Consider the following 26,959-nt stretch of genomic DNA (forward strand, 5'->3'; position numbering starts at 1 on the left):
GCTGTCCCTGTGCTCTTCAGCTCAAGGCAAGCACTCTGCCACTTGAGCCACAGCACCACTTCTGGTTTTCTAGTGGTTTATTGGAGATAAGAGTCTCATAGACTTTCCTGCCCGGGATAGCTTTAAACTGCGATCCTCAGATCTCAGCCTCCTGAGTAGCTAGGATTACAGGCATGAGCCACCAGCGCCCGGCTCTTTTTTTTTTTTTCTTTCTGTAACAGTCCTGGGGCTGAAACTCAGAGCCTAGAGGCTGCTCCTGAAATCTAGCTCACTGGAGCCACAGCAAGATTTCCGTATTTTGGATGTTTAATTGGAGATAAGAGTCTCACAGATTTTCCTGCCTGGGCTAGCTTTGAACCTCCATCCTCAATCTCAGCCTCTTGAGTAGCTAGGCCTGAGCCACCAGCTAAAGCTGCTTCTTGAGGCTACGTAATTATCAACCACGTAAACCACCACTGAGGGAACTGAGGCATAGAGGTGTGCAGATGTACAAGAGGACCTTCCTTTCCTTAACTGCGATTTCCTAGTGACTTATTTCTTCCTCCATTATCTCAGACTAGCTTTCCATTCAGCAAAAGCTATTACCCTCCCAAAGTTCACAGATAAACACAAGAGTGAGACCCATACCACTCACCTTGCACTGATGCTCCACAGTGGACGTGTCCTACTTTACAGCCCACTACCAACAATGAACCCTCCTTGCTCCAGCCTGAGATGAAAGCATGCTTAAAGCCACCACATGGCTCCCTGAAAAGCCAATCACTCTAGACCCTGACAACAAGACCCTGCTATCTGCTGCTGCCCTTCATTCCTCCTTCCTGACAGACAGGAACCTGGGCACACCCACTTGAAGAATTTTGACATTTGAGAAAAAAAATTTGTTTGTTTTGTTTTTTGTTTTTTTGCTTATGTGGTGCTAGAGGAATCGAACCCAGGGCCCCATGCATGCAAGGCAAGCGCTCTACCACTGAGCCACCTTCCCAGCCCTTGAGAAAAGTTTTTAACGTCCCTTAGCTTCTATTTTTGAATTCCCAATTATTTTACTCTTAACAAACTACTGGCCTAAAGGAAAACAAACATTTATTAAAATTATTACAGGGAACAACTTTTTAAGAAGTTGAAGCTGCGCACCAGTGGCTCACACCTGTAATCCTAGCTACTACTCAGGAGACTGAGATCTGAGGATCGCGGTTCAAAGCCAGCCCGGGCAGGAAACTCTGTGAGACTCTTATCTCCAATAAACCACTCAGAAAACCAGAAGTGGTGCAGTGGCTCAAGTGGTAGAGCACTAGCCTTGAGCTGAAGAGCGTAGGGACAGCGCCCAAGCCCAGAGTTCAAGCCCCACGACCAACCAAAAAAAGAAAGTTGAGCAGGGTGCAGGTGGCTCATGCCTGTAATCCTAGCTACTCAGGAGGCTGAGGATTGTGGTTCAAAGCCAGCCCAGGCAGGAAAGTGAGACTCTTATGTCCAATTAACCACCAGAAAACCAGAAGTGGCTCTGTGGCTCAAGTGGTAGAGCACTCACCTTGAGCTGAAGAACTGAGGGACAATGCCCGGGCCCAGAGTTCAAGCCCCATAACCAACCAAAAAAAAAAAAAGCAGAGCAAAATACAGCCTAGTGTTTATTTAAATATGATCTTTGCTACAAACCTTGAGGGAAAAAAGATCATGCTTGTTCCTTTAAAAAAATCATATTCAGGGCTGGGAAGGTGGCTCCGTGGTAGAGCGCTTGCCTTGCATGCCTGAGGCCCTGAGTTTGATTCCTCAGCACCACATAAGCAAAAAGAAAAAAGCCAGAAGTGGCACTGTGGCTCAATTGGTAGAGCACTAGCCTTGAGCTGAAGAGCTGAGGGACAGCGCCCAAGCCCAGAGTTCAGGCCCCACGAATAGACCCAAAAAAAAAAAAATCATATTCAGCCAGGCACCAGTGGCTCACGCCTGTAATCCTAACTACTCAAGAGGCTGAGATCTGAGGACAGTGGTTGGACAGGAAAGTCCGTGAGACAATTATCTCCAATAAACCACTCAGAAAACCAGAAGTGATCCAGTGGCTCAAGTGGTAGAGCGCTACCCTTGAGCTGAAGAGCTGAGCAACAGTGTTCAGGCCCAGAGTTCAAGATCTATGACTGACAAAAAAAAAAAAATCATATTCACCACTGGGCAATGGTGACACACACCTATAATCCTAGCTACTCAGGAGGCCAAGGTCTGAGAATTGCAGTTCAAAGACAGTCCACGCAGAAAAGTCAGACTCTTATCTCCTGTAAACCACCAAGAAAACCAGAAGTGGCGCTGTGGCTTAAAGTGGTAGAGTGCTAGCCTTGAACAAAAGAGCTCAAGGACAGCGCCCAGGCCCCCCAGGATTGACCAAAAAAAAAAAAAAAATCATATTCAAAGCATTGTACTATTAAATGAAGTATGCAGTTTTAATCTCTTTCCTCCCTTCTCCTACACACTGATAAAAGACACAAAATGCTGGGGGCAATCATGTTGGATAGAAGACTACTGTATTTTTTCTATTTTAACTTTCCTACAACGCACAGGTATTATTTTTAGAAAAATGTCCACATTTTTTTTAATGCATAGAAGAGAAACTGTCTAAAAAATACTGGCAAGAGACCAATGGAAAACTGATGGTCCCCAGGAGATGAATCAGCGGAACCGTAAGTGTTTCCTCGGGTCATTACAAAAGGGAGCTGTATGGGACTTATAAAAGTGTAATTGTTACTTTCAAGCTCACTGAGTTTGCTAAGGTTACTAAGTCTAAGTAATTCCAAAATAAACACATTATCCTTGGGTTTCCAATACTGTCTTCAGTTCAAGTCTGTTACAGTGAGGTTCAGAAACATTTAGAGCATCCCTCATTGAGACTCTTGCTTAGGGGCTCAGAACAGAACCCTATACCACTGTAAAAAGAGGTTTAACAATACCCAGAATAAATACACAGCGGATGGCAGCTCCACTTCCTAGTCATCATTCAGCAACACGATCCTATAATAGAAAGATGTGGTTCAATCACCACATTTGCAAACAAGAGTCACAAGTAACTCCTTTCATCTCCAGACTCCTGACTGGCACGGCGTTTCCTCAGCGAACCTTCTCTCTACTGAGGAGAGCAGGTTCCAGTAGGAGATTGCAGTCAGCATCCATCAGAGTGAGCAGCCGGCAGACTGTATTCTTGAAAGTAAACCAACTGGTGGGGTAAAGTCCCTAACAACCTCTCCAGGGGCAGTAATCTACTAGCAAAGCAACATCGTGGCATGTGTGAGGCCGTGAAACCTAAACGGCCTGAAACAAATCCAACTTATGCTGAGGAGTCACAAGCAACATGACTAGACCAAGGAAATCTCTGGTCCAGTTCGGAGTTCTTGCTAGAGAAAACTAAAAAATCCACCAGGACCTTGAAGGAAGGGTCATGGCAGAGGAAACCAGACTTGGAAACCAGAGTCGCACAGGCCGGGAGCCTTCTCCCTGACTCCACAAGCCATGAAAGCATCATCCTGCTGACATACCTCCTGCACAGCCCTCAACCAGCACTGCACACTAACTCAATCCTTACCCTTCATTTTCACTCCAAGGAAAGGTTTTCCTGTGTAAACATATCTGCCTTCAAAATGGAAATCACGAGAAAATGGGATCCATTGTGCTGCCAATACTGCTGAAATATAACCCTCCAGAAAGTCAGGGTCCTCAGAAGAGTTACAAACACACTGAGAAGAATGTTCAATGTGTTATCTGTGCTCTTTACTTTATTTCCAAGAAGTCAGTGTTACCTAATATTTCTGGGCTCCAATAACTGTGCCAGTGAAACACAGGGAGAAGCATTACTTCTGGACAAGTTTCCCCGTTTTTATAGCTAATATGACAAAATCCACTTTTCAGCCAAACTTCCTCAACACAGAAGTTTAGATACTACTTCAAATACTATTAAATTTAACAGCAAGCCTAAATTCAGATTTTTCATTTCACTTTTGCACCTAGAAATTATTTTACTCAAAATAATTATGTCTTCAGATGATTTCCTATTTCCACTTGAAGTAGAAACAAATTACAGTACTTCAAATTCTATTTGCACTTCCCAATAGAAAGATGATTCATTTATGTGGCATCCACAAAAAATGAGTTCCTCCACACCAGGCTTTTCCCGGTAAGTGACACCCACAAATAGACAGCTTATCTGCAGTGCTCCCTGCTACATCCCCAGGGGCGTGAGGGTGCTGGTATACAGTAGCTGCTTGGTAAAGTTCACTAAACATATGACTAAGTACATCAAGGAAAAGCTTTTATTTCTTGCCATTTGATGAAATTTTTCCTGCAATGATTATAACCATCCTTCCTCCTCTGAAACATGACTCTAAAGTTTTTCTTATTACTTATTTTGTTGTTCTTGTTGTTGTTCTTGTTGTTTGTCCATCATGGGACTTGAACTCTGGGCCTGGGCACTGTCCCTCAGCTCTTCAGCTCAAGGCAAGAGCTCTACCACTTGAGCCACAGCACCACTTGCAGTTTTCTGGTCGTTTATTGGAGATAAGAGTCTCACAAACTTTCCTGCCTGGGCCAGCTTTGAACCGTGATCTTTAGATCTCAGCCTCCTGGGTAGCTAGAATTACAGGCATGAGCCCTGGGCACCTATCCAGCTCACCATGTTAAAATGCCCCAGCATGTTGTGTTGTACACTCAACACCTTTCCTTCTCTGATATTAGCTATCACTTCTGCCTCCTCTGCTGCTCCTTGACACACCAGTATATGGCAAGCTTTTAGAGCTAATACTGCCTCTGAGGCAGAATAAAACATAGGGACTTGGGCACAATTCAAAGTCTTTTCCACTTCTGACCTGCAGCCACATTGTCTGTGCATTTAACAGACTCTGAGCACACAAGCACCCCGCCACATTTCCCAGAATCTCAGAGGAGGTTCTCCACATTTTAAGTGCGTATTCTAGGATTTTCAGGAATGGGCTTGGTTTCAAATATTAATCATGAACAACGGCTGAAAAGACCAGCTCCAATGTAAACCTCAAGGCGTATTTTTTTAATCCATTTAGGAGACACCAGTGGCAGCAAAGCTGGATTTCATCTGGCCTGATGAGCTGTGATAGGGCCACAATTTAGATTCACTGTTCCAAAGTTCATGGCAGCAAAAAAAATCAAACACACTGGCAACCATGGGGTGCTGAGCTTGCCCAGAAAGGCCTATCTCCCCAAACCTGAGAGTGGAATGGATAATTTGAGTACAGCATTTAGTTTATACAATACAACTGGAGTTCCTTCCCCACAACAAACTTTGAATAATGTTTATAATTTAGTAATCAACTGAAATGATGAAAGAATTACCACAATTGAAATAAAATATTTATGTATTTCAAACCAGTAAAACTATGTCTTCAAAAGCTATGAGAAACCTAGTTCTGAATTAGGGATGGAGACAAAATGGGGGATTTGTTTATTTGGGTCTTTGGGTTGCTTTTCTTCTTAAAGATTTAATAAACTTTCATTTGAAATAAGCATAGTTTACTAAGTTAAAGGATCTGATTAAGTATTCCTTAAAAGTAACTAGCTGGGTAAACAATAAAGCACAAGTTATCCAAGAGTCAGGGAGAGAAAAATTACTTCGGACTGTTTTATGAACATTCTTCCAAATGCACCAATCCTTCAACAAAAATAGTTCAACGGGAGATTTCAGTTCCTGGTACTGAACTGAACAAAGAGAACCACATGTTTTTAATGGCTGCTCATAAACGACCCAAATAAATCTCTAAAAGAACAGCAGTGGTTCTTTCTGTACTTTTCCCTTCAAATTCACAAGACCGATTCCACACAGAAATAAAAATTACTGTACTTTATGGCACCACTCACTCTGTGACACATTTATTTGCTGTCATGAAAGTTAGTGCCTCAACAAAGTAAATGAGATTTAGGGGGAAAACTTGTTTTGTTTTGTTTTGTTTAATTTTAAACAGCACAAAATGTCCTTGCCATTTGTGGCAGAAAGAGTTTACCCACCTCAAATGAGAAGATTTTCAAACTAAGTGACAGACCTAAGTATTTATATACAACTGTTACAAGGAAGCTTTCCAAATAGCTTTCCAATCATTTCTGATGCTGACCTTAGATCAGGATTACATTGCTAACTACCATTTATAAGAAATGAAGCCTACAGAACACAAAATATCACTTACAATTTAACCACTGATGGGCTCTTTGCCCCTGACTTTAGCTGTGGATTAAAACAGAGCAACAGCACACCCTGCTGGAAGTTGGCAGGACAGCTAGCACTGTCAGCAGCTGAACCTAGCTCCCCACAAAGTGTGAATCACTTCAGAAACACCTCCCACTAAACAGGAAGCAGAAGTTCAGAGGCACTAACCACCAGGTGTCTGTAGGTGTGATCTTAAAGGTTAAATTAAGGCTTTCAAGTAAACAACTTCCAAATGAAAAGATACGGCCTTTTCTTGCTCATTTCTCCAGCTCCACAAAGCCCAACTACCCCCAAGTAATTCTAATAGATGGATTTGGCCCAAAATAATGGTATTTGCAAATTGCTATCTGTAAAGAAAAACTGGTGATCACATAAAAGAGGAAACTGAAGCTATTTTCTGCACACAATTGCCTGATTCTGCATACAAGCCCATCTTGGCTCAAAAACACCCCTAAAGACCACCATTAAGAATCCGCAAGGCAGCTTGGTGGTCTGTGAACCACAATTTACATGTCATTGGCAAAATGCCTGCACAGATTCTGGAATTCGAAACATGCCAACTGTATTAAGAAACCACAACCATGAAACAGCTAGTGTGTCTCGCAATCACAGAAACCAGTGCAGCCATTAGCTAGCTAAGTAATCCAGCTCCATGCTGTCTAATTCAAATGTATATGAATAAGGAATAGAAATATAGGAATAGATGCTGGGTGCCAGTGGCTCACACCTATAATCCTGGCTACTCAGGAGGCTGAGATCTAGGATTACAGTTCAAAGCCAGCCCACACAGGAAGTCCATGATACTTTTTTTTTTGGCCAGTCCTGGGGCTTGAACTCAGAGCCTGGGCACTGTCCCAGAGCTTCTTTTGCTCAGGCTAGCATTCTACCATTGGAGCCACAGCACCATTTCTGGCTTGTTCTGTGTATGTGGTACAGAGGAATCAAACCCAAGCCTTCATGCATGCTAGGCAAGCACTCTACCACTAAGCCACACTCCCAGCCCCCATGAGCCTCTTATCTCCAATAAACTACTCAGAAAAAGCCATTAAGTGACAATCTGGCTCAAGCGACAATAGTGCTAGCCTTGAGCACAAAGAGGCTCAGGGACAGCACCCAAGCCCTGAGTTCAAGCCCCAGAGGAAAAAAATATATAGGAATAGAAAAACATCAAAGTTCTGAGCTGTCTTGGCTAAAGAAACAAAACTCCTTTGCACCACTCAATGACATTATTCTGATGACATCCTACGAACAACCTTCTCACTTCTCATAAAAAAGGCTGGGTCATCAACCTGCAGTGCATTCTTTTTTTTTTTTTGTCGGTCGTGGGACTTGAACTCTGGGCCTGGGCGCTGTCCCTCAGCTCTTCAGCTCAAGGCGAGCGCTCTACCACTTGAGCTACAGTGCCACTTCCGGTTTTCTGGTGGTTTATTGGAGATAGGAGTCTCAAGGTCTCTCCTGCCTGGGCTGGCTTTGAACCGCGATCCTCAGATCTCAGCCTCCTGAGTAGCTAGGATTACAGGCGTGAGCCACCAGTGCCCGGCCTGCAGTGCATTCTTTAGAAAAATTAGCAATTCTGGTTTTCCAGAACAATGAACAAGGCCAAGGAAGATCAAACACATCAGCATAATTTTCTTCAAGAAGTACAAAGGTAATAAGCAACTGAAGCTATCACTAGTGGTACTTACTATTTGGCTCATTATTTCAACCAAGATATATTTGGATTAGAACTTTCATACTGACCTCAAGCCTCTTTTCAAGTGATTCAATTCTATCCTTTTTGCTGGCTAGATTGGCCCGTGTGTAGCGGCTTTGCCCAGGAAGATACAAAACTTGACTGTAGCACTCTTCCCACACCTGGTTGTAAGCTTCACTGGAGAGCTCACCATGGCTCATTCCTTGTTTTACCACTTCCATCTCTTGTACCAGAATGTCCTGGGCCTGTTTACAATAAGAAATTCAGTAAGTTTAAATTCCATAAATACTAGTCAACGCTGGAGAACTTAAAACTAGTCCAAGCTGATGCAGTGGCTAACAACTGTAATTCTAGCTGTTCTGTAGATAAGAGATTAGGAGGATAGTGGTTCAAGGCCAGCTTATACAACAAGTTCACAAAATCCCCATCTTGATCAATGAAGAGCTGGATGTGGTGGTATACACCTGTCATTCCAGCTATGTAGAAAGTGTAAATAGGAGGATAAGGGACCAAGCCCACCCAAGCAAAAAGCAAGATCCAACTGGAAAAATATCAAAGCAGAAAAGACTGGGGGGGGGGGGGGTCTCTGACTCAAGTAATAAGAGCATCTGCCTGGAAAGTGTAAGACCCTTAGTTCAAATCTCAATACAACAACAAAAAAAAGAAAAAGAAAAAGAAAAAACTAGTCTCTTTTTCCCTTAAGCCAAAGGCTAGGAATATTTTTTTTTTTTCCAGTCAGTTGTGAAGCTTGAACTCTGGGCATGGGTGCTGTCCCTGGCTTCAGCTCAAGGTAAGCGTTCTACCTACCACTTGAGCCACAGTGCCTCTTCCAGTTTTCTTGTGGTTAATTGAGGATAATAGTCTCCCAGACTTTCCTGCCCAGACTGGCTTTGAACCGCGATCCTCAAATCTCTGCCTCCTGAGCAGCTAGGATTATAGGCGTGAGCCACCAGTGGTGCCTAGCAAGGCTAGGAATTTTGATCAGCTGTTTTTTGTTTGTTTTTAAGAATATTAAGCCAAATCAATCAAGAAACCCCTAAGTAAAGGCAAACTGATTTTCAGAAGTCAAGCACCATGGTCCTAATAGTATAAACATCATTTGCTTTTTTTTTTTTTAGCAGTACTAGAGTTTGAACTCAGAGCCTTGCACTAGCTAGACATATGTTCTACCACTTGAACCATATTCCCCAGCCCTTTTGCTTTTGGTATCTGGGAGGGCAAGTTCTTGCATTTGTGCCCAATCTAGCTTGGCTCCAGATGCTCCAATGACAACTCCCGTGTAGCTAGGAAGAATGTGCACACAACCAAAGCAAGCTCGTATCTGTCCACAACACATAGCATCTAAAAGCACTTCATCCTATGACAGAAACAGTCTGCTCATTCGTACCTTTTTCAGCTCTTCTTTGGAGAACTTCTCATAAGGGCTATGCTCCAAATAGGTAATGTGTTCTGCATTGTTTGTACCAAATGCTACAGTTTTTCCTTTCTTACTTCCAGAGGGTTCGTAGGGATGGTGCAGAAGATCATAATGAAGCATTGTAATCATTTCCTTTTTGATTAGTTCTTCACTTTTTTGCAAATCTGTCAGAGGTGGCTCTACATTTAAGGGTCTTAGAATAGTTTCATTTACCTAAAATTTTAAAACAAGTACAATTACCAAATATACCACTGCAATATACTAATAATACCATACTTACAGTACACATTAAACAGCAATTATTTTCAAAAATGACGTTTTTTTCCTCCTAAATACTTAATGATCTCTGAAAGACATGTAAAAATTGGGTATGCTAACTACTATATTGTAGGAAGCAAATGAAATTTTGTGAATGACATAAAAGCACCAATCAATTAAAACTTCCTAAACCAAAGATCCTCACTTACTTCAGAAGGTCTTGGCAGATCTTTCTGGACAGCCTTATGCATTCGCTTCATTTCTTTCACCCGCTCAGCTTCTCGTATGGCCTGAAAAAAGATTTTATGTCCATTACTGCATCTATCCAGTATTTTACACTTCTCATCAAGTATACTCAAAAACTAAAGCTGGAGCTTTGTAGAAAGGTAATGTTTGTAGAAAGATAATGGTAAAGCCACAGAAATACTCAGTAGATCCATTCTCATTATACAATAGAAACTAAGATCTTCCAGTGTCCACCAGAGAATTCTCTGTAATTACCTCACTCCATCATAACTCAGGAGACTTCCACACACCCTTTCCCTTCAGCCAAAGCTAGTGACTTCATTTAAAAGCCAACCCATGTGTTCTTATACTCAAGTCGTGAATATCTTACTCAATAAAACTTCATGTCATTTACGAGAAAGTAAATGTAACTCAAAGTAGTTGGGAACAAAACACAAGGTTGTCTGCTCTTCACATTCACACGGCTCCCCTCTAAAACAGGACTTCCACTGAATTCTTGATTTGTTCTCACAGAGACTGCAGCAGAACTAACTGAAACAAGCTACTGAGTCTCCACACTATTGGAGGACTCACCAATTACTAGCCACAAAACTGAGGAAAACTCACTCCTGTGAGTATAAAAAGGGAGCTAATGAGCCAGGCACCAGTGGCTCACGCCTGTAATCCTCAGGAGGCTAAGATCTGAAGATCATGGTTCAAAACCAGCCCAGGCAAGAAAGTCCATGAGACTTTTATCTCTAATTAACCACCAGAAAACCAGATGTAGCACTGTGGCTCAAGTGGCAGAACACTCACCTTGAGCAGAAGAGATCAGGGACAGCGCCCAGGCCCAGAGTTCAAGCCACATGACCAAAAAAAAAAAAAAACACCGGGGGGGGGGGGGCCTAATGCCTGTCAATTATATGTAATTATATATACTTATGACATTTTCCAAATCCAGGTTTTAGTAGTTTACACTGACTAGAAACTATTTTCTTCAACTAACCCAAGATCTTCTTGTTTGAACACATCTTTTCTAGAGTTGAAGCAATGTCTAGAAGACTACCTGTGTGTTTTAAAGAAGCATAATGAACTGCAGTTGATATTTCCATATACCTATTCATTTTAAGAAGCTCATCAAATTCTGAGGATACAATCAGTTACATCAGTATGCATTACTCATGATCTATTTTGTTGAATATTGGGAAACGTTCAGAGCGAAGATGTGGAGACAGGAAGCAGCCCCTCTTCCCTGTGGTGCTGCCCGGCACACCGGGCAAGCCCTCACTCGTTTCTGTACCATCACTCACCTGCTTCCGTGCATCCACATCTGCGGCATCTTCGATGTATGTTTCATCTACCTCCCGCTCCTCCAGCTCCTTCTCGGCATTTTCTGGTAGAACGATTTCAAAATCATTCTTAGGGGCAGGAAGGCCCATCAGTCCTAAACGGAGATGTTCACGAGATTCTCTTTCCTGTGGAAAAGGATTGTTGTTCTTCAATTCGTGTTTATCAAGAATTCAACCATGCCAGGCGCTGGTGGCTCACGCCTGTAATCCTAGCTGCTCAGGAGGCTGAGATCTGAGGATCGCGGTTCAAAGCTAGCCCGGGCAAGAGAGACCATGAGACTCCTATCTCCAATAAACCTCCAGAAAACCGGAAGTGGTGCTGTAGCTCAAGTGGTAGAGCGCTCGCCTTGAGCCGAAGAGCTCAGGGACAGCGCCCAAGCCCAGAGTTCAAGCCCCACGACCAACCAAAAAAAAAAAAAGAATTCAACCATATTCATTCTCTGAATTTCCCAAAAACCCAGCTGACCTAACATCAATTTAGAAAAATGATCCTGACTTCAGAATTGGTCTTTTCTTCTTTCTTTTACTGAAGACAGGTTCTTGTCATGTACTCTAGGCCTGCCTAGAACTCACAAGGCTCTTGGCACTACCTCCTGAGTACTAGGAATATATGCCACTATGCCTGAGTTCATTCTTTTTTTTTTTTGCCAGTCCTGGGGCTTGAACTCAGGGCCTGGGTACTGTCCCCGAACTTCTTTTGCTCAAGGCTATCACTCCACCACTTGAACCACAGTGCCACTTCCAGCTTTTTCTGTTTATGTTATACTGAGGAATGGAACCCAGGACTTCATGCATGCTAGGCAAGCACTCTACCACTAAGCCACATTCCCAGCCGAATGATTTAATTCGTATACAAGCATTTAGAAATGGCATTCATTGGTACCAATTAAACATTAAAAGAACTTCAGGCTAGCCTGAGCTACAGGCTCAGAATTAGGACCTCAAGACTCAAAAAAATAAATTAACCAATGTATATGTGAAGATGTATAAGGTGCATTATATGTGTATATAAATAATGTTTATAGTATTAGAATTATTAGAATTCACTAAAAAAAAATCACTGACATTACATAAGGCCCAACAGTAAAAAATAAAAGCATTTAAGATTCATCAAAACTGAATCTTTATTTGGGTTTGTTTTTTGCTGGTCCTGGGGCTTGAGCTCAGGACGTGGGTGCTGTCCCTGGGCCTCTTCATGCTCAAAGCTAGCACTCTACCACTTGAGCAACAGTGCCACTTCCAACTTTTTTGAGTAGTTTATTGGAGATAAGAGTCTCACAGGAGCCAGGCACTGGTGGCTCACTCCTGTAATCCTAACTACTCAGAAGGCTTGAGATCTGAGGATCGAGGTTCAAAGCCAGCCTGGGCAGGAAAGTCCGTGATACTCTTATCTCTAATTAACCAGAAGTGGTGCTGTGGCTCAAGTGGTGGAGTGCTCACCTTGAGGTAAAGAGCTGAGGGACAGCGCTCAGGCCCAGAGTTCAAGTCCTACAACTGGGGGGGTAGGGGTGAGGGTTTCATAGGGACTTTTCTGTCTGGGCTGGCTGCAAACCACAATACTCAGATCTCAGCCTCCTGAATAGCTAGGATTACAGGCGTGAGCCCAGCTTAAAACTTAATTTTTATAATTAGCTTTGAGTTCTAGGTTCTCCTAAACATACAAAATAATTCAGAAGGGGCTGGGAAGGTGGCTCAATGGTAGAGCGCTTGCCTTGCAAGCATGAGGCCCTGGGTTCGATTCCTCAGCACCACATAAGCAAAAGGAAAAAAGCTGGAAGTGGTGCTGTGGCTCAAGTGGTAGAGTACTAGCCTTGAGCTGAAGAGCTGAGGGACAGCGCCCAGGCCCAGAGTTCAGGCCTTCGACCGGACCCAAAAAAAATAATAATAATAATAATTTCAGAAAAATTCAGGTTGAAAATCGATTTATGAGATATTTGAAACTCAAGACTTAATTTATAGAAATAGAAAAGTAGGGGCTGGAAAGGTAGCTCAGTTGGTAGAGTGCTTGCTTTGCATGCATGGGCCCTGGATCCGATTCCTCAGCACCACATATGCAGAAAAAGCTGAAAGTGGTGCTGTGGCTCAAGTGGTAGATTGCTATCCTTGAGCTGAAAAGCTGAGGGACAGCGCCCAGGCCCAGGCCCAGGCCCAGAGTTCAAGCCCACAACAGACCAAAAAAAAAAAAAAAAGAAAAAGAAATAGGAAGTAGCTCTATGGCTCAAGTGGTAGAACGCTCGCCTTGAGCTGAAGAGCACAGGAAGAGTGCCCAAGCCCAGAGTTCAAGCCCCACAACCAACCAAAAAAAAAAAAGAAATAGAAAAGTAAAACAAATGTATCCTTCGTAAAAGGAAGTATTAATTAGTAAATGACAAAAGTCAGTAAGAGATACAAGAGCATTACTTTCAGCTCTTACCAATATTCAAGTTCCAGTCCTACCAAAAGCGCGCACGCGTGTGTGCACATAGAAAGGGAACTGATATTTACCATCTGCTTCACATAAGAGGGATCACTGTAATCTGCCATTCCATCCTCTGGGTTAATGTTTAATTTGTCTCTAAGTGGAGTTCGACCAGGGGTAGAGTTTGTCACAGGCTTGGGGGTGGTTCCACTCCGGGGAGTCAGCCCTTCAGCTCCATTAGAAGGAGTCCTTGAAAACAGAAATTCCAGTTAGTAAGAGTGCCACACATATTTGCAAATTTTTTCACATAAATTATTTCACAGGAAATGCAGAAGAGAAATAAAACATCCCAAAACTTCTCTTATTTTACATTATTCTTTATACTATGATATAAGTTCAAACTAGTGAGCACGGTCTTTACATGTAATATATTTACTGACTTCCAATAGTCTTTATACTTGACATTTTCTTGCCTTCCTAAATAGGTCCACCCAATATCATTTCAACCTTCATTTGATACCTTAGGATGGCTAAGGAGAGGTAGTGATCCTGGATGACTTTCACCAACCAAGTTGTTCCCTGTCAGGTCACTGACATCAGTACTTAATGTAATTTAAGTGGGTCACCCCTTTACTTTGTATCTGGAAACCAACCACCACGTTTACAGAATCTCATATAAGTAAGCACATGTGACGACTTGGAGACTCTCCCAGCAATACAGCCCACAGACTTTGCACCTTGTATTTTAATTGTTCAAAGCCTTTCTTATGTTTTGTTTGCTTACTTCCTGTATCTTGGCTGGGATCCACATTGATGGTGCTGTCAGACAGCTGTTCCCGAGAGGTGAAGTAATCGTTTAAGACATGGTCCCTGCCCCCAAGGAGCTTACAATCTAGTTGAGAAATAAGACATACACAAAAAAACAGCAATTAGGCTCTCAAGAAACACTGAATGTGATATAGGGACTGGCTGCCAGTGCTTCTTGATTGTGCTATCAAGTACACATGAACCAGCCTGAAGGGCTTTCTCTACTGAACAACAACCCACAAGGACATCCAAACACTTACAAGTAAACATCAAACATTAAGTGCTTAATAAGCTGAAATTCCATTTTAATATGACTTGCCTCTGTGACATTTATATCTTAAAAGATTCCTACAAAGAAGCCGAGTGCCGGTGGCTCACATCTGTAATCCCAGCTACTCAAGAGGTTGAGATCTGAGGATCAAGGTTCAAAGCCAGCCCAGGCAGGAAAGTCCAAGAGACTATTATCTCCAATAAACCACTAGAAAACCGGAAGTGGCACTGTGGCTCAAGCGGTGAAGCAGTAGAGCACTCGCCTTGAACTGAAGAGCTGAGGGACAGCGCCCAGGCCCAGAGTTCAAACCCCACAACCAACCAAAAAAAAGATTCCTACAAAGAAAAATCCCCATTCGATATAGGAAGTTCCACTGCCAGGCCTAGGCTCTCACAGCTCCCAACCTTTGCTGATGCTGTACTATACCCAGGAAGCCATCACCCCATGCCAGCCTATGGAATCAAGCCTAGCTGTGAAGTCACTTTTCAGGAAGCTCCCAACCTGCATTACTCCTTCCTGCTCTACTACGAAGTAGAAATTATCTTTCTCTGCTCTAGGATACCAGCATTTAATGACAGAGACCAGGCCTTATCAATTCAATCCTGTTGTGTTCACACCTCTTTCTTCTTTCTAGCTGACCTAATCTCTCTGCTGGGCCACTCACTCTTGTTCGGTCTCCTTCAAGCTCTCTCAATTTCCCTCTTCCCCCTGGCCCTCCTCTGCTTCACTAGAAAATGCTAACTGCCACTTGCAATTACCTCCAGGGCTATTACCCAGTTAGACTCTATTCTGTAATCCTAGCTACTCAGGAGGCTGAGCTCTGAGGATCGTGGTTCAAAGCCAGCTCGGGCAGGAAAGTTCCCCACCCATAAGATTTTTTTTTTTGGTCGGTGTGGGCCTTGAGTGCTGTCCCTGTACTCTTCAGCTCAAGGCAAGTGCTCTACCGCTTGACCCACAGCACCACTTCCGGTTTTCTAATGGTTTATTGGGGATAAGAGTCTCACGGACTTTCCTGCCCAGGCTGGCTTTGAACCAAGATCCTCAGATCTCAGCCTCCTGAATAGCTAGGTTACAGGTGTGAGCCACCAGCACCCAGCCCCCATAAGATACTTATCTCCAATTAACCACTCAAAACCTGGAATGGCACTGCAGTTCAAGTAGTAGAGCACTAGCCTTGAGCACAAAGGGGCTCAGGGACAGTGCCCAGGCCCTAAATTCAAGCCCCACAACTAGCCAAAAATTAATAATAAAAAAAACAACTCAGAGACAACATCCAGGCCAAGTTCAAGCCCCACAACTGATATTAAAATAATAAAAATAAAAACATACTGCAAAACAAACTGAAGCCTTAAAGAAGTTCTAGTATTGAACCATTTCCTTAATACTATTATATGATTTATTATGAGAAGTAAGTAGAAATCAGAAAGGCAAACAGAACATTTATTTCTATTCTGTCAACATTACGAAATAAACATGCTGCCCTAGTCCATAGATTCAAGGTTTTCTAAAATATAGAATGCACTCATTGGGGGGAGGAGGGTTGGGTAGGGGGTGGGGGGAGGATGGGATAGGAAGGGGAAACAAAGGAGGAGGCTACAATGCTTGATAAGAAATGTACTCATTATCTTGCCCATGTAATTGTAACCTCTCTGTACAGTATTTTCACAATAAAAAAAACCCGCACTCGTTCTCGCAATACCTGAATGGGGTAGAAAGAACTGTGTTGGGAGTCTGCACCACTTGCCGCTGTGGAGTCACACCAGAGAAGTCACTCTCATGCAAGGGGGTGTTCAGTCCACCTTTTAAGGGGGTGTCCACGTTGGTCAGGGCCATGAGGTTCTGGGCCTCCTGATTAACAAGAACACAAAGAAGCACGTTTAACAGTTTACAAATTTTGAAACAGACAAAAATTCTTTCACATCTTCTCAATGAAAACCAATAGAGCCAGGTGCTCATGGCTCACACCTGTAATCCTAGCTACTCAGAAGGCTGAGATCTGAAGATCACAGTTCAAAGCCAACCCAGGCAGAAAGCCCCATGAAATTCTTATCCAATTAGCTACTCAAAAACCAGAAGTAGATTTGTAGCTTAAAGTGGTAGAGAGCTACCCTTGAGCAAAAGAGCTGAGACAGTGCCCAAGCCCTGAATTCAAGCCACACAACTGACAACCCCACCCCCACCCCACCCCCAGCAAAAAAAAGAAAAAGTAAACCAACAGAGAAAATGAATACTGGGCCATGGCAAATTTCAGTATTTCCATTCCTCTGGCAACAGAAGACAGCACATCAGAGGTGCTAAATAAAGTGTACCTGTCAAGTTATGCTGTTGCAAACTCACATAGGGAACTGCCACTGCCCAAAACCTTCTAAAATCTTCTACTAGCTGTGCCATCTCTCTTTACAAATGCAAGGTGCCAAGAATGCAAGTTCCCCAATGCCAGCTGAGGTCAATGTCAGAACACCTAGGTTTTAGTTTGGCTTCATCACTAATTCCTTATCTAATCTTCATAGCATCTCTAAGTCTCCTGGAAAGTTAAGATACTCCAAGTAGCCCACCACAAGGCTCCTAGGTTCATGTTCCTTTCAGAAGTCATGCTTGACCTCTTTAGGCAGAACAGACTACTCAGAATCAATGAGTCCTCCGTCCTCTGTACTCAGTATGTACTCATTACATCCTCTCACCTCAACCACAATTATGATTGGCTCAGTGGTTAAGCACTTGCTTGGCATGTGTAAGATTCTTAGTTTAACCCCCAGCACAGCACAAAATATTTAAAAGAATAAAACAATATAGTAACAGGGGCCTCTGGAGCGAGTGATAAGGAGATCAACTGTTTTTCTCACTAAGCCTTCCACAACTATTTAACTCTTGAATCAAGGATCTGAAATTGTATTGCTGACTCCGTTCCACTCCTGCCCACAAATTCCATGTCCACAGGCACTCATCTAGGAAGTAAGCTCCCAGGCCTCTGCTCCACTCCACTGGTCCAACTGGACAGCATTAGACTATGTGAAGCAAGCTAAGTCAAAGGACCAGAGCACGCAGTAAACTAAAGGAGACGTTCTCTTCTCCACATTTCCCAAACTTTCTCACAGCTACCATCTCAAAAAAGTATAACAGAAAAATAAAATAAGAGATTCACTTAACTGGCAACTCCTTTGTACAATAAAGACATTATTTTTTTAATGGAGAAACAACAGTATTTGCAGATATTCTGGAAACACAAGCTGTGGCTGGTGTGATGGAGGAGGGGAATGTGGTGCTGCTGGCATACTGTTACAGGAACACAAAGAAGTTTGAAAATTCACTATTTCCTAATCACACATATGACTTTCTTCTAGGATTACTAGGCAATGTGAAACATTAAGGTGTGGTGCTTTGCTAACAGGTAGAAAGGACCAGAGAAGGGAAGGGCTAGCTTCAAAAGTTATAAATCAAAGGATGAAGAAATGACATCTGAAGTACACAGTTCCTGAAGTAACCAGTAATCAACTGACTTCACTTCTTTACCACAGAAATAAATGCCCTCAGATGTCTATGCATTCAGGAATCAGCTTCAAACTGCTGATCCAAAAAGAACTACTTAGTCCTCTTTATTGACACTTTTAAGGACAATAAACCAAGTGAAAGATATGTGACACCATACCTGCAGAATTCTGTCCTGCGAAGCTGGTGTTCTCGGGGTCCTAAGAGCAATGCTGTTGTTGGTGACATTGTACTCAGACAAAAGAGTGCTGGATGCAGAGTTTGTTATGCCAGACTCCTCAGCAGTCTGACGCGCCATCTCACTTGCTTGCCCTACTTTCACAACCTCCTGGAGCTCTGCATCTGAAATCTGGAAGAACACAATCATCAAAGTCCTTACTACCTGTGGTTTTAAAATGTAACAGAAAAATAAAAACATTCACCTAATTGGCAACTCCTTTGTACAACTACTTAAAGATACTTTTTGTTTAATTAACAAGGTGCTGGTGGCTCACACCTCTAATTCTAGCTACTCAGAAGGCTGAGCTCTGAGGATCTTAGTTCAAAGCCAGTCCAGGCAGAAAAATTCCCATGAGCTTCTCATCTCCAATTAATTACTCAAAACACTGGCCAATAATGATTACTTCTAACCACCACAAACTATGAGAACTCTCACAGAGGAGTGTTCTTATTTCTCAACCCATCACAATGACTGATTTTGATAGGTGGCTCATCACTGTACTGTGAATATTTTAAGAGTACTCAAGACACGCCTGTTACATAGGCCCTCAATTGCCAAATAAATGAAATACCACGTAAATCCAAACAATGAGATAAGCATATAAATTCACAAGATGAAAATACTACTTTAATCAAATTACCTGGGGGGCAGGAAGTACTAGTTTGCTTCTTTTTTTAGTAAACTCAGAAACTCCACTGGTCTGAAGAATTGCTGATGGTAAATCAGATTCCTTTTTTCTTTTCAAGTGCTGTTTGTCTTTTTTCCTATCTCTTCCTTCTTTTTCACTGCCATAAATCAGGAAGTTATGCATAAGCAATTAACATTAGATGCCATATTCATAACCTCTAAACAATCTTTGTCTTATGGGAATAACTAAGGCAACAAAAAAAGATTTTCTGGGCTGGGAACATGGTTTAGTGGTAGACTACTTGCCTAGCATGCATGAAACCTTGGGTTCGATTCCTCAGTACCACATAAACAGAAAAAGCCAAAATGGTACTGTGGCTCAAGTGGTAGAGTATTAGCTTTGAGCAGAAAAAAAAAGCTCAGGGACAGTGCCCAGTCTCTGAGTTAAGCCCCAGGACTGGCAAAGAAACAAAAAATAAATTAAAAAAAAAAAAAGATTTTCTAAAATGCACATTAAATTGCTCCCTATGAAGATTGCAAATTAGAATAATGTCTATTAAGAAACATCGAGTACAGCCAGATGCCGATGGCTCACTCCTGTAATTTTAGCTACTCAGAAGGCTGAGATCTGAGGTCATGGTTCAAAGCCATCCTGTGCTAAAAGTCCATGAGACTCTTATCTTTAATAAACTACTGATAAAAAGTCAGAAGTGGTGATATGGCTCAAGTGGCACAGTGCCAACCTTAGGCAAAAGCAGCACAGGGATGACACCTAGGCCCTGAGTTCAGGCCCCAAGACAGGCATTTAAAAAAAAGGAACCAGAATATGGTTTTGGTTTTCATTTTTCTGGTTGGCCATGAGGCTTGAATTCTGGGCCTGAGCACTGTCAGCCCTGAGCTCTTCAGCTCCAGGCCAGCGCTCTACCACTTGAGCCACAGCGCCACTTCCAGTTTTCTGGTGGTTAATTAGAGATAAGAGTCTAAACAGACTTTCCTTGCCCAGGCTGGCTTGAATTGCAATCCTCAGATCTCAGCCTCCTGAGCAGCTAGGATCAGAATATGTTTAGGAAGATTTCTTCCATTGTAAACACTTCATCTGTTCACAATGTACACATAAATGTTAAGATGTGGTCAGTGAGTAGACAGTCAACTGAGAGAACTGTGATTCAAGGGCCATACATACAGCATTCTGTGCTAAAAACATGACAGCCAGGGTCACTGGCTTTCCCACAAAATTAAGCCCATTAAAGAGACAGAAGGATAACCAGTACCCATCAGGCTAAATAATATTCTAGTTTGGACAAAGACAATACTTAGAACTTAAAAAAAAATCCTGTTATATATTTATTTCCAAAATCCAAAAGAAACTCACGATCTTAGCTCCCCATCAAGATCCTGTTGTCTTAGTTTCCTGAAATCTGCATCAAGGGCCTGGTAGTTTTCCTCAGAGGTATCATAAAAACCAAGAGCAGGCTTTTTTTCGAATGGAATCTCAGCATTATAATCAACTCCTCTCTTCTTTTTTCTTTTCTTCTGAATTTCTATACCAGCTGCTCGAAGTTCTCGTCTTTTTTGAAGAGCAGCAAGACGCCTGAATAAAGAGAATACAAAACCACCCAGAATATCACTTACTATGGGCCGACAATGATCACTCACCAAAGTTAAGAAAACTATCTGGTTTTTGGGAGAAAGAAATACTCATTTAAGCCCTCACCTCATATCATTCACCAAACCCAAGTTTTGACTTAAAGAATAGAAAAAAGCAAATGGAAAAGCCAGAGACAACCATAGAAAATTTGTAGCTTCTCTTTGGATGAGAATGTACTTACTAAGTTAAATAATTGTCAAAGGAAATCACTAGTTTTGAGATTTTTTTTTTCAGTCATGGGGCTTGAACTCTGGGCCTAAGCACTGTCCCTCTGCTCTTCAGCTCAAGTCGAGTGCTCTACTACTTAAGCCACAGTGCCACTTCCGGTTTTCTGGTGGTTAATTGGAGATAAGAGTCTCACAGACTTTCCTGCCTGGGCTGGTCTTGAACCGCATTCCTCAGATCTCAGCCTCCTGCTTAACTAGGATTATAGGCATGAGCCACCACACCCGGCTTTGAGATGTTTTTTAACTGCAGCACTATAACAAAATTGTAAAATTAAACTGAAAAGAAAAAAAGATTTGTAATAAATATGAGGTTCAGTAGTAAGACTATAAAGAACCTTAGGTAAAGATTTTCCAAAACTCATTCCAACAGGAGTTTTAAAAAAAGGTAAGTGAAAATAAGTAATAGCATAGCAGTTGCAGAGCCCTATACCCTCTCTTCTCCCCCCATCCTCCTTCCCTACTTCCTGCCCACTCCCTACCCCCACTAGGGCAGGAGGAAGAAATGCCAAGCCACATGGACCAGCAAGAACACAGGCTCTGGGAAAGAAGGACAGAGAACAGAAAGTTCCAAACTTCTTTCAACAGGAACTGACTTCATTTGCAACAGTGCACTGGGCACTCCTAATACAGTGCATGTAGTGGTAAAAGGCAAGTGGGAAGGAACTGATAGAGCCATTCATTGGAGATAAAGGCAAAACGGAAGGTGACTCATTTGCCAAAGAGAAACTGAAAGGTAGGAGGGAGGAGCCCTCTTGGAGTCAGAACAAATCTCAAATAATTCTCAAGAATTATCCCTTCATATGACCCTAACTGGATTGGATCCACTTGTGGATCCCCAGGACACTGCTGGAAAAAAATACAGAAAACAGCCCGAGGTAGTCAAGGAAAGGATGTCAAAGGTTGTTGGCAGAATACTTGCCTAGCTCCGAAAATTAACTTATTTGGTAGCAATCATGGGTTTAGCCAAAAAAAAATAAGAAAGAGATAGAGAAAATCATGGTTAAAGGCAATGACTACTTTAGCTCAATTTTTAGACAGACATTTATTTCTATGAGGCTGGGACTGTGGTTCAGTGGTAGAATGCTAGCCTAGCATGCATGAAGTCTTGGGTTCCATTCCTCAATAACACACACACAACACACACACACACACACGCCGGAATTAGCACTGTGGCTCAAGTGGTACACACACACACACACACACACACACACGCCGGAATTAGCACTGTGGCTCAAGTGGTACACACACACACACACACACACACACACACGCCGGAATTAGCACTGTGGCTCAAGTGGTACACACACACACGCCGGAATTAGCACTGTGGCTCAAGTGGTACACACACACACACACACACACACGCACACACGCCGGAATTAGCACTGTGGCTCAAGTGGTAGAGTGCTAGCCTTGACCCAAAAATGTTCAGGGACAATGCCCAGGCCCTGAATTCAAGCCCCAGGACTGACTAAAAAAAAAAAAACTAAAGTGGGTTCAAAGCTCATTAACTCCCTCTCTGTTCAGAAGTGATGGCAGTTTCCCAGCCAGTGCCTGCCCGACTAATCAAGGAGAGTAACTAGCTGGCAGCCGTGCAAAATTCACACAGCCTTGTGTGGCCAAGGTGCCACAGCAAACCAAACACCACAGAGTGGGGGAAACATAGTACGTCTGTCATGACTCACAAAATTTTCAAAATATGTATATTTTTCTATAACTAATCTAAAATGGGTAGAGGGGGCTGGGAAGGTGGCTCAGTGGTAGAGCGCTTGCCTTGCATGCATGAGGCCCTGGGTTCGATTCCTCAGCACCACATAAGCAAAAAGAAAAAAGTCGGAAGTAACTCTGTGGCTCAAGTGGTAGAGCGGTAGCTTTGAGTTGAAGAGCTGAGGGACAGTGCCCAGGCCCAGAGTTCAGGCCCCACAACCGGACCCAAAAAATAAATAAATAAATAAATAAAATGGGTAGAGAAAAAAACAAGTGAGCATGAAAATCAAAAGTCCATCCCCAGTTCCACAAAAAATATAAAGCAGCACCAGGGCTAAATATCAGAAAAACAAGAATTGGATAATTGAGATTACTATTCACCAAACAAGGTCAATTAATCATGCCTTACTGGATCTAAGGACAAGGACCATGAACATGGAAAGAGAAACCTACCTTGCTTCTTCCAACTGCTTCTCTCTTGCTTTTCTCTTGGCCTTCTTTCCCTGAGTATTTGCCAGGCGAGCTCTAGCTTCAGAAAGCATCTCGAGTTCATCTGCAAAAAGAAAAGAAAAACCATGTTCCTCTGTAACATAAACAAGCTATGTCATATAGACACTACATCATAGTGTCTAAAAGCCTAAAAAAAGAAAATTAAGCTGAACACTGGCAGCTCATGCCCGTAATCCTAGCTACTCAGGAGGCTGAGAGGATCTGTTCAAAGCCAGCTGGGGCAAGAAAGTCATGAAACTCTTATCTCCAATAAACCAACAGAAAACCGCAAGTGGCGCTGTAGCTCAAGTGGTAGAGCGCTAGCCTTGAGCTGAAGAGCTGAGGGACAGCGCCCAGGAAAAGAGTTCAAGCCCCATGATCAACAACAACCAAAAAAAAAACGGAAGTTGGAGGTGTACTGGCCAAAAGGAACAACTATTCTAGCTGGGTGTGGGGATAAAACAGCAGCAATCCTGAGGCAGAGGACCTCAAGTTCTAGGCCAGCCTGAACAATAGCATACACCGTCTCCAAAAAAAAAAGAAAGGGGAGAGAGAAACAGGGAAGAGGGGATGGGAAAGCAACTATTCCATAATAGAAAAGACTTGGAAAGATAGAGATTTGGGCCCAGTGCCTATAATCCTAGCTAATCAGGAGGCAGAGATCTGAGGATCATGGTTCAAAGCCAGTCCAGGCAAGAAATTCCCTGAGACTCTTATGTCCAATGAACCAACAGAAAACTGAAAGTAGCGCTGTAGCTCAAGTGGTAGAGCGCTAGCCTTGAGTTGAAGAGCTTGGGGACCCGCCCAGGCCCAGAGTTCAAGCCCCATGACAAAAAAAAAAGAGAGAGAGAGAGAGAGAGAGATCTAGAAAGAGTCTAAAAGTAACAACTATTAGCAGGATCAGGATTTTAAAGTCACAGTATTTCAAGAGAGAACTGAAAGGTTTAAAAAGTCTGACAAATCTTGAAAAGAAGGCATTTCCTCACAGGCACACACATACCCTCATCCATATCAATTGGATCGGGTCGTGCTGGTTTTGTCTCTGGATTTGGATCTATTTCTCCAGGTTTAAGCTTTCGTGGATCGTCTGTGGTTTCCTCTTCATTGTCCCTCTGGGCAGTTTTGTCCCTAGGAAAAAACCCAGATGAGTAAGTCATTTAATATTAGAATTACCAGATTGCCTAGCTCTAAAACTTTTTTTTTCCCAAAAAACCTTATATATAGACCTTAACAACATAAAGCATTTCTACCATTGCTTTCTCTGAAAGAAACGGTATTAAAATTCTCTCATTTCAGTATGACACTGGTGGCTCACACCTGTGATCCTAGCTCTTAGTAGCTGAGATAAAAGGACCAAAGTTCAAAGCCAACCTGGACAAAAAAAAAAAGTCTATGAAACTCCATCTCTAATTAATCAACAAAGAAAAAAAAATAGGATGAAGATGTGATACAAGTGGTAGAGCACCAGTTTTGAGCAAGCAAACCAAGCAAGAAAGCATGACACCAAGTTCAAGCCAAAATACCTGCATCACACACACACACAAAAAAAAAAAATCCTCTAATTTCAATATTTCTATTCACTATGTAACAGAATCCAAGCAGCAACTTAGTCATAAATACAGTAGATGGAAGTAGAAGTATGGTTCAAGAGCCTGGAGCAAAAAAAAAAAAATCAAGTAAGAGCACAAGGCCCCTAGTTCAAGAGTTCAAGCCCCAGTACTGGCATGCATACACACACACACACACACACACACACACACACACCAACAACCACACAAATAGAAACACAGTTACAAACAAACCATGAACTCTGGAAAAAAAAAAAATCAAGAGCACAAGGCCCCTAGTTCAAGCCCCAGTACTGGCACGCACGCACGCACACGCACGCACACACACACACACACACACACACACACACACTACAACCACACAAATAGAAACACAGTTACAAACAAACCATGAACTCTGGAGGCAGAGGTAGAGGGATCATGATCAGAGCTAGGCCTGAGCAAAAGTTCAAGACCCTATTTAAAAATAACCAAGCTGTGGTAAGAAATGTACGCATTATCCTGCCCATGTAATTGTAACCCCTCTGTACAGTATGTTCACAAATAAAATAAAATTATATTTAAAAAAAAAAATAACCAAGCTGGGCACCAGTGGCTCTCACCTATAATTTTATCTACTCAGAAGGCTGAGATCTGAGGATCATGGTTCAAAGCCAGATCAGGGAAGAAAGTCTGTGAGACTCTTATCTCCAGTTAACCACCAGAAAATCGGAAGTGGCACTGTGGCTCAAGTGGTAGAGTGCTAGCCTTGATCTCAAGAGCTCAGGGACAGTGTCCAGGCCCAAAGTTCAAGCCCCAGGACCAACAAAAAATAAATAAAATAAAATAAAATAACCAAAGCAAGCTAGGTGCTGGTGGCTTACTCCTATACTCCTAGCTACTCAGAAGGTTGAGATCTGAGGATCAAGGTTCAAAGCCAGACCGAACAGGAAAGTCCATGAGACTCCTATCTCCAATTAACCATCAGAAAACCAGAAGCCACGCTGCGGCTCCAAGTGGTGGAACGCTAGCCTTGAGCAAAAAAAGCTGGGGGGCGGGGGGAGGGGAGAGGGGAGGCTGGGAAGGTGGCTCAGTGGTAGAGCGCTTGCCTTGCATGCATGAGGCCCTGGGTTCAATTCCTCAGTACCACATAAGCAGAAAAAAGCCAGAAGTGGCGCTGTGGCTCAACTGCTAGGGTGCTAGCCTTAAGCTGAAGAGCTGAGGGACAGCGCCCAGGCCAAGTTCAGCCCCCCAACAGACAAAAAAGAAAAAAAGAAAAAAAAAAGCTCAGGGGCAGCACTCAGGCCCTGAGTTCAAGTCCCTACAACCAACAACAAAAAAAAACCTAAGTAACAGAAGATTTTGCAAGCATATGACATTTGGAATAAAGAAATGTTTCTCTGGCTTTAGTAACATTTATAGTTAAAAATTTAAAGACAGAAAATGCTAGATGTTTCTTCAGCCTCATTAACATAAACACATATTTTAATTTGCTTCTGAAGATTACTTACAGGAGAAACTCATAGTGTTCCAAGCACTGGGCTGCTGTTCTTCCAATGATGGGAGCAATGGTCCTCCACTGAGTTGGCATCAACTTGGCCAAGTGCAAAAGTTTCTCCTCTTCTTCTCTGGACCATTCTGTTTTTTTAATGCTTGGATCTAGCCACTCATACCTAATTAAAAGATACCATATTCATACTTTAATAAATTACTAGTATATCCAGTGTACATATTAGATATTCTGACTTGTACTGTTTAAAAAGATGCTCCTATCCTTTAATGACTAAAATTACTCTTTAGACAACAGAATATGCACTATAACATTAAACTGATCTCACTCTACTACACTGTAATTATGCAAGACAAAGAAAAAGGTGATTTGCCTAAAATGATCTTTTTCAATTACCTTTTTCATTTATTTTGTAAGAGGTTTGGAAACTATGTAGAAAACTATGTAGAAAAAGACACTGTCACCTCATTATTTTTTACAGTCTTCTTACTTTCTCAGTGTGATTGTCTAACAACTTGACTTCTTTCAAGCATTTGACTTACAACTATTAGATACTTTTCAATATTGTATGTATTTTTATATGCTTTTAAATTTAAGTAAAAGTACTATAGCATCCTGTCTTTCCAAATGTCCACCCCACCCACCTTTTCTGTCCAGTACTTAGCCAGATATAAGAGGCTGGCAAAATGGACCTAACTCCTCACAACTAAGCATCACTAACAGAAAGAAACAAGAACCACATATTCAGCCTTAGAATCATGAGCCTCTTTATACTCTAATCTCTGCATTCTGCCACTTTCCCACATAGGAAGTTGGGTCACTACTGTATAATCCAAAGTATATTCCTTGTAGCAGCTAGCTGGGGCTAGGGCTGGGACCAG

The 26,959-nt window shown here is 42.4% G+C and overlaps 1 protein-coding gene across 1 annotated transcript in view; it reads right to left on the minus strand.

Moving 5' to 3' along the window:
* Cdc5l (cell division cycle 5-like) overlaps positions 1 to 26,959 on the minus strand; it is a 35,736-nt gene that overhangs the window by 5,203 nt on the left and 3,574 nt on the right. Inside the window, exons 3-14 of the mRNA XM_013019242.1 lie at positions 26,080 to 26,241; positions 24,022 to 24,149; positions 22,986 to 23,085; positions 20,323 to 20,541; positions 18,964 to 19,108; positions 18,264 to 18,452; positions 16,317 to 16,465; positions 13,626 to 13,788; positions 11,103 to 11,267; positions 9,777 to 9,857; positions 9,280 to 9,522; positions 7,940 to 8,137 (exon numbers count right to left, since the gene is read on the minus strand). Of these exons, the coding sequence (XP_012874696.1) occupies positions 7,940 to 8,137; positions 9,280 to 9,522; positions 9,777 to 9,857; positions 11,103 to 11,267; positions 13,626 to 13,788; positions 16,317 to 16,465; positions 18,264 to 18,452; positions 18,964 to 19,108; positions 20,323 to 20,541; positions 22,986 to 23,085; positions 24,022 to 24,149; positions 26,080 to 26,241 (1,942 nt within the window). The remainder of the gene's footprint in view (positions 1 to 7,939; positions 8,138 to 9,279; positions 9,523 to 9,776; positions 9,858 to 11,102; positions 11,268 to 13,625; positions 13,789 to 16,316; positions 16,466 to 18,263; positions 18,453 to 18,963; positions 19,109 to 20,322; positions 20,542 to 22,985; positions 23,086 to 24,021; positions 24,150 to 26,079; positions 26,242 to 26,959) is intronic.

This window comes from Dipodomys ordii, unplaced genomic scaffold (assembly GCF_000151885.1).
Source record: "Dipodomys ordii isolate 6190 unplaced genomic scaffold, Dord_2.0 Scaffold44, whole genome shotgun sequence".
Classification (NCBI taxonomy): domain Eukaryota; kingdom Metazoa; phylum Chordata; class Mammalia; order Rodentia; family Heteromyidae; genus Dipodomys; species Dipodomys ordii.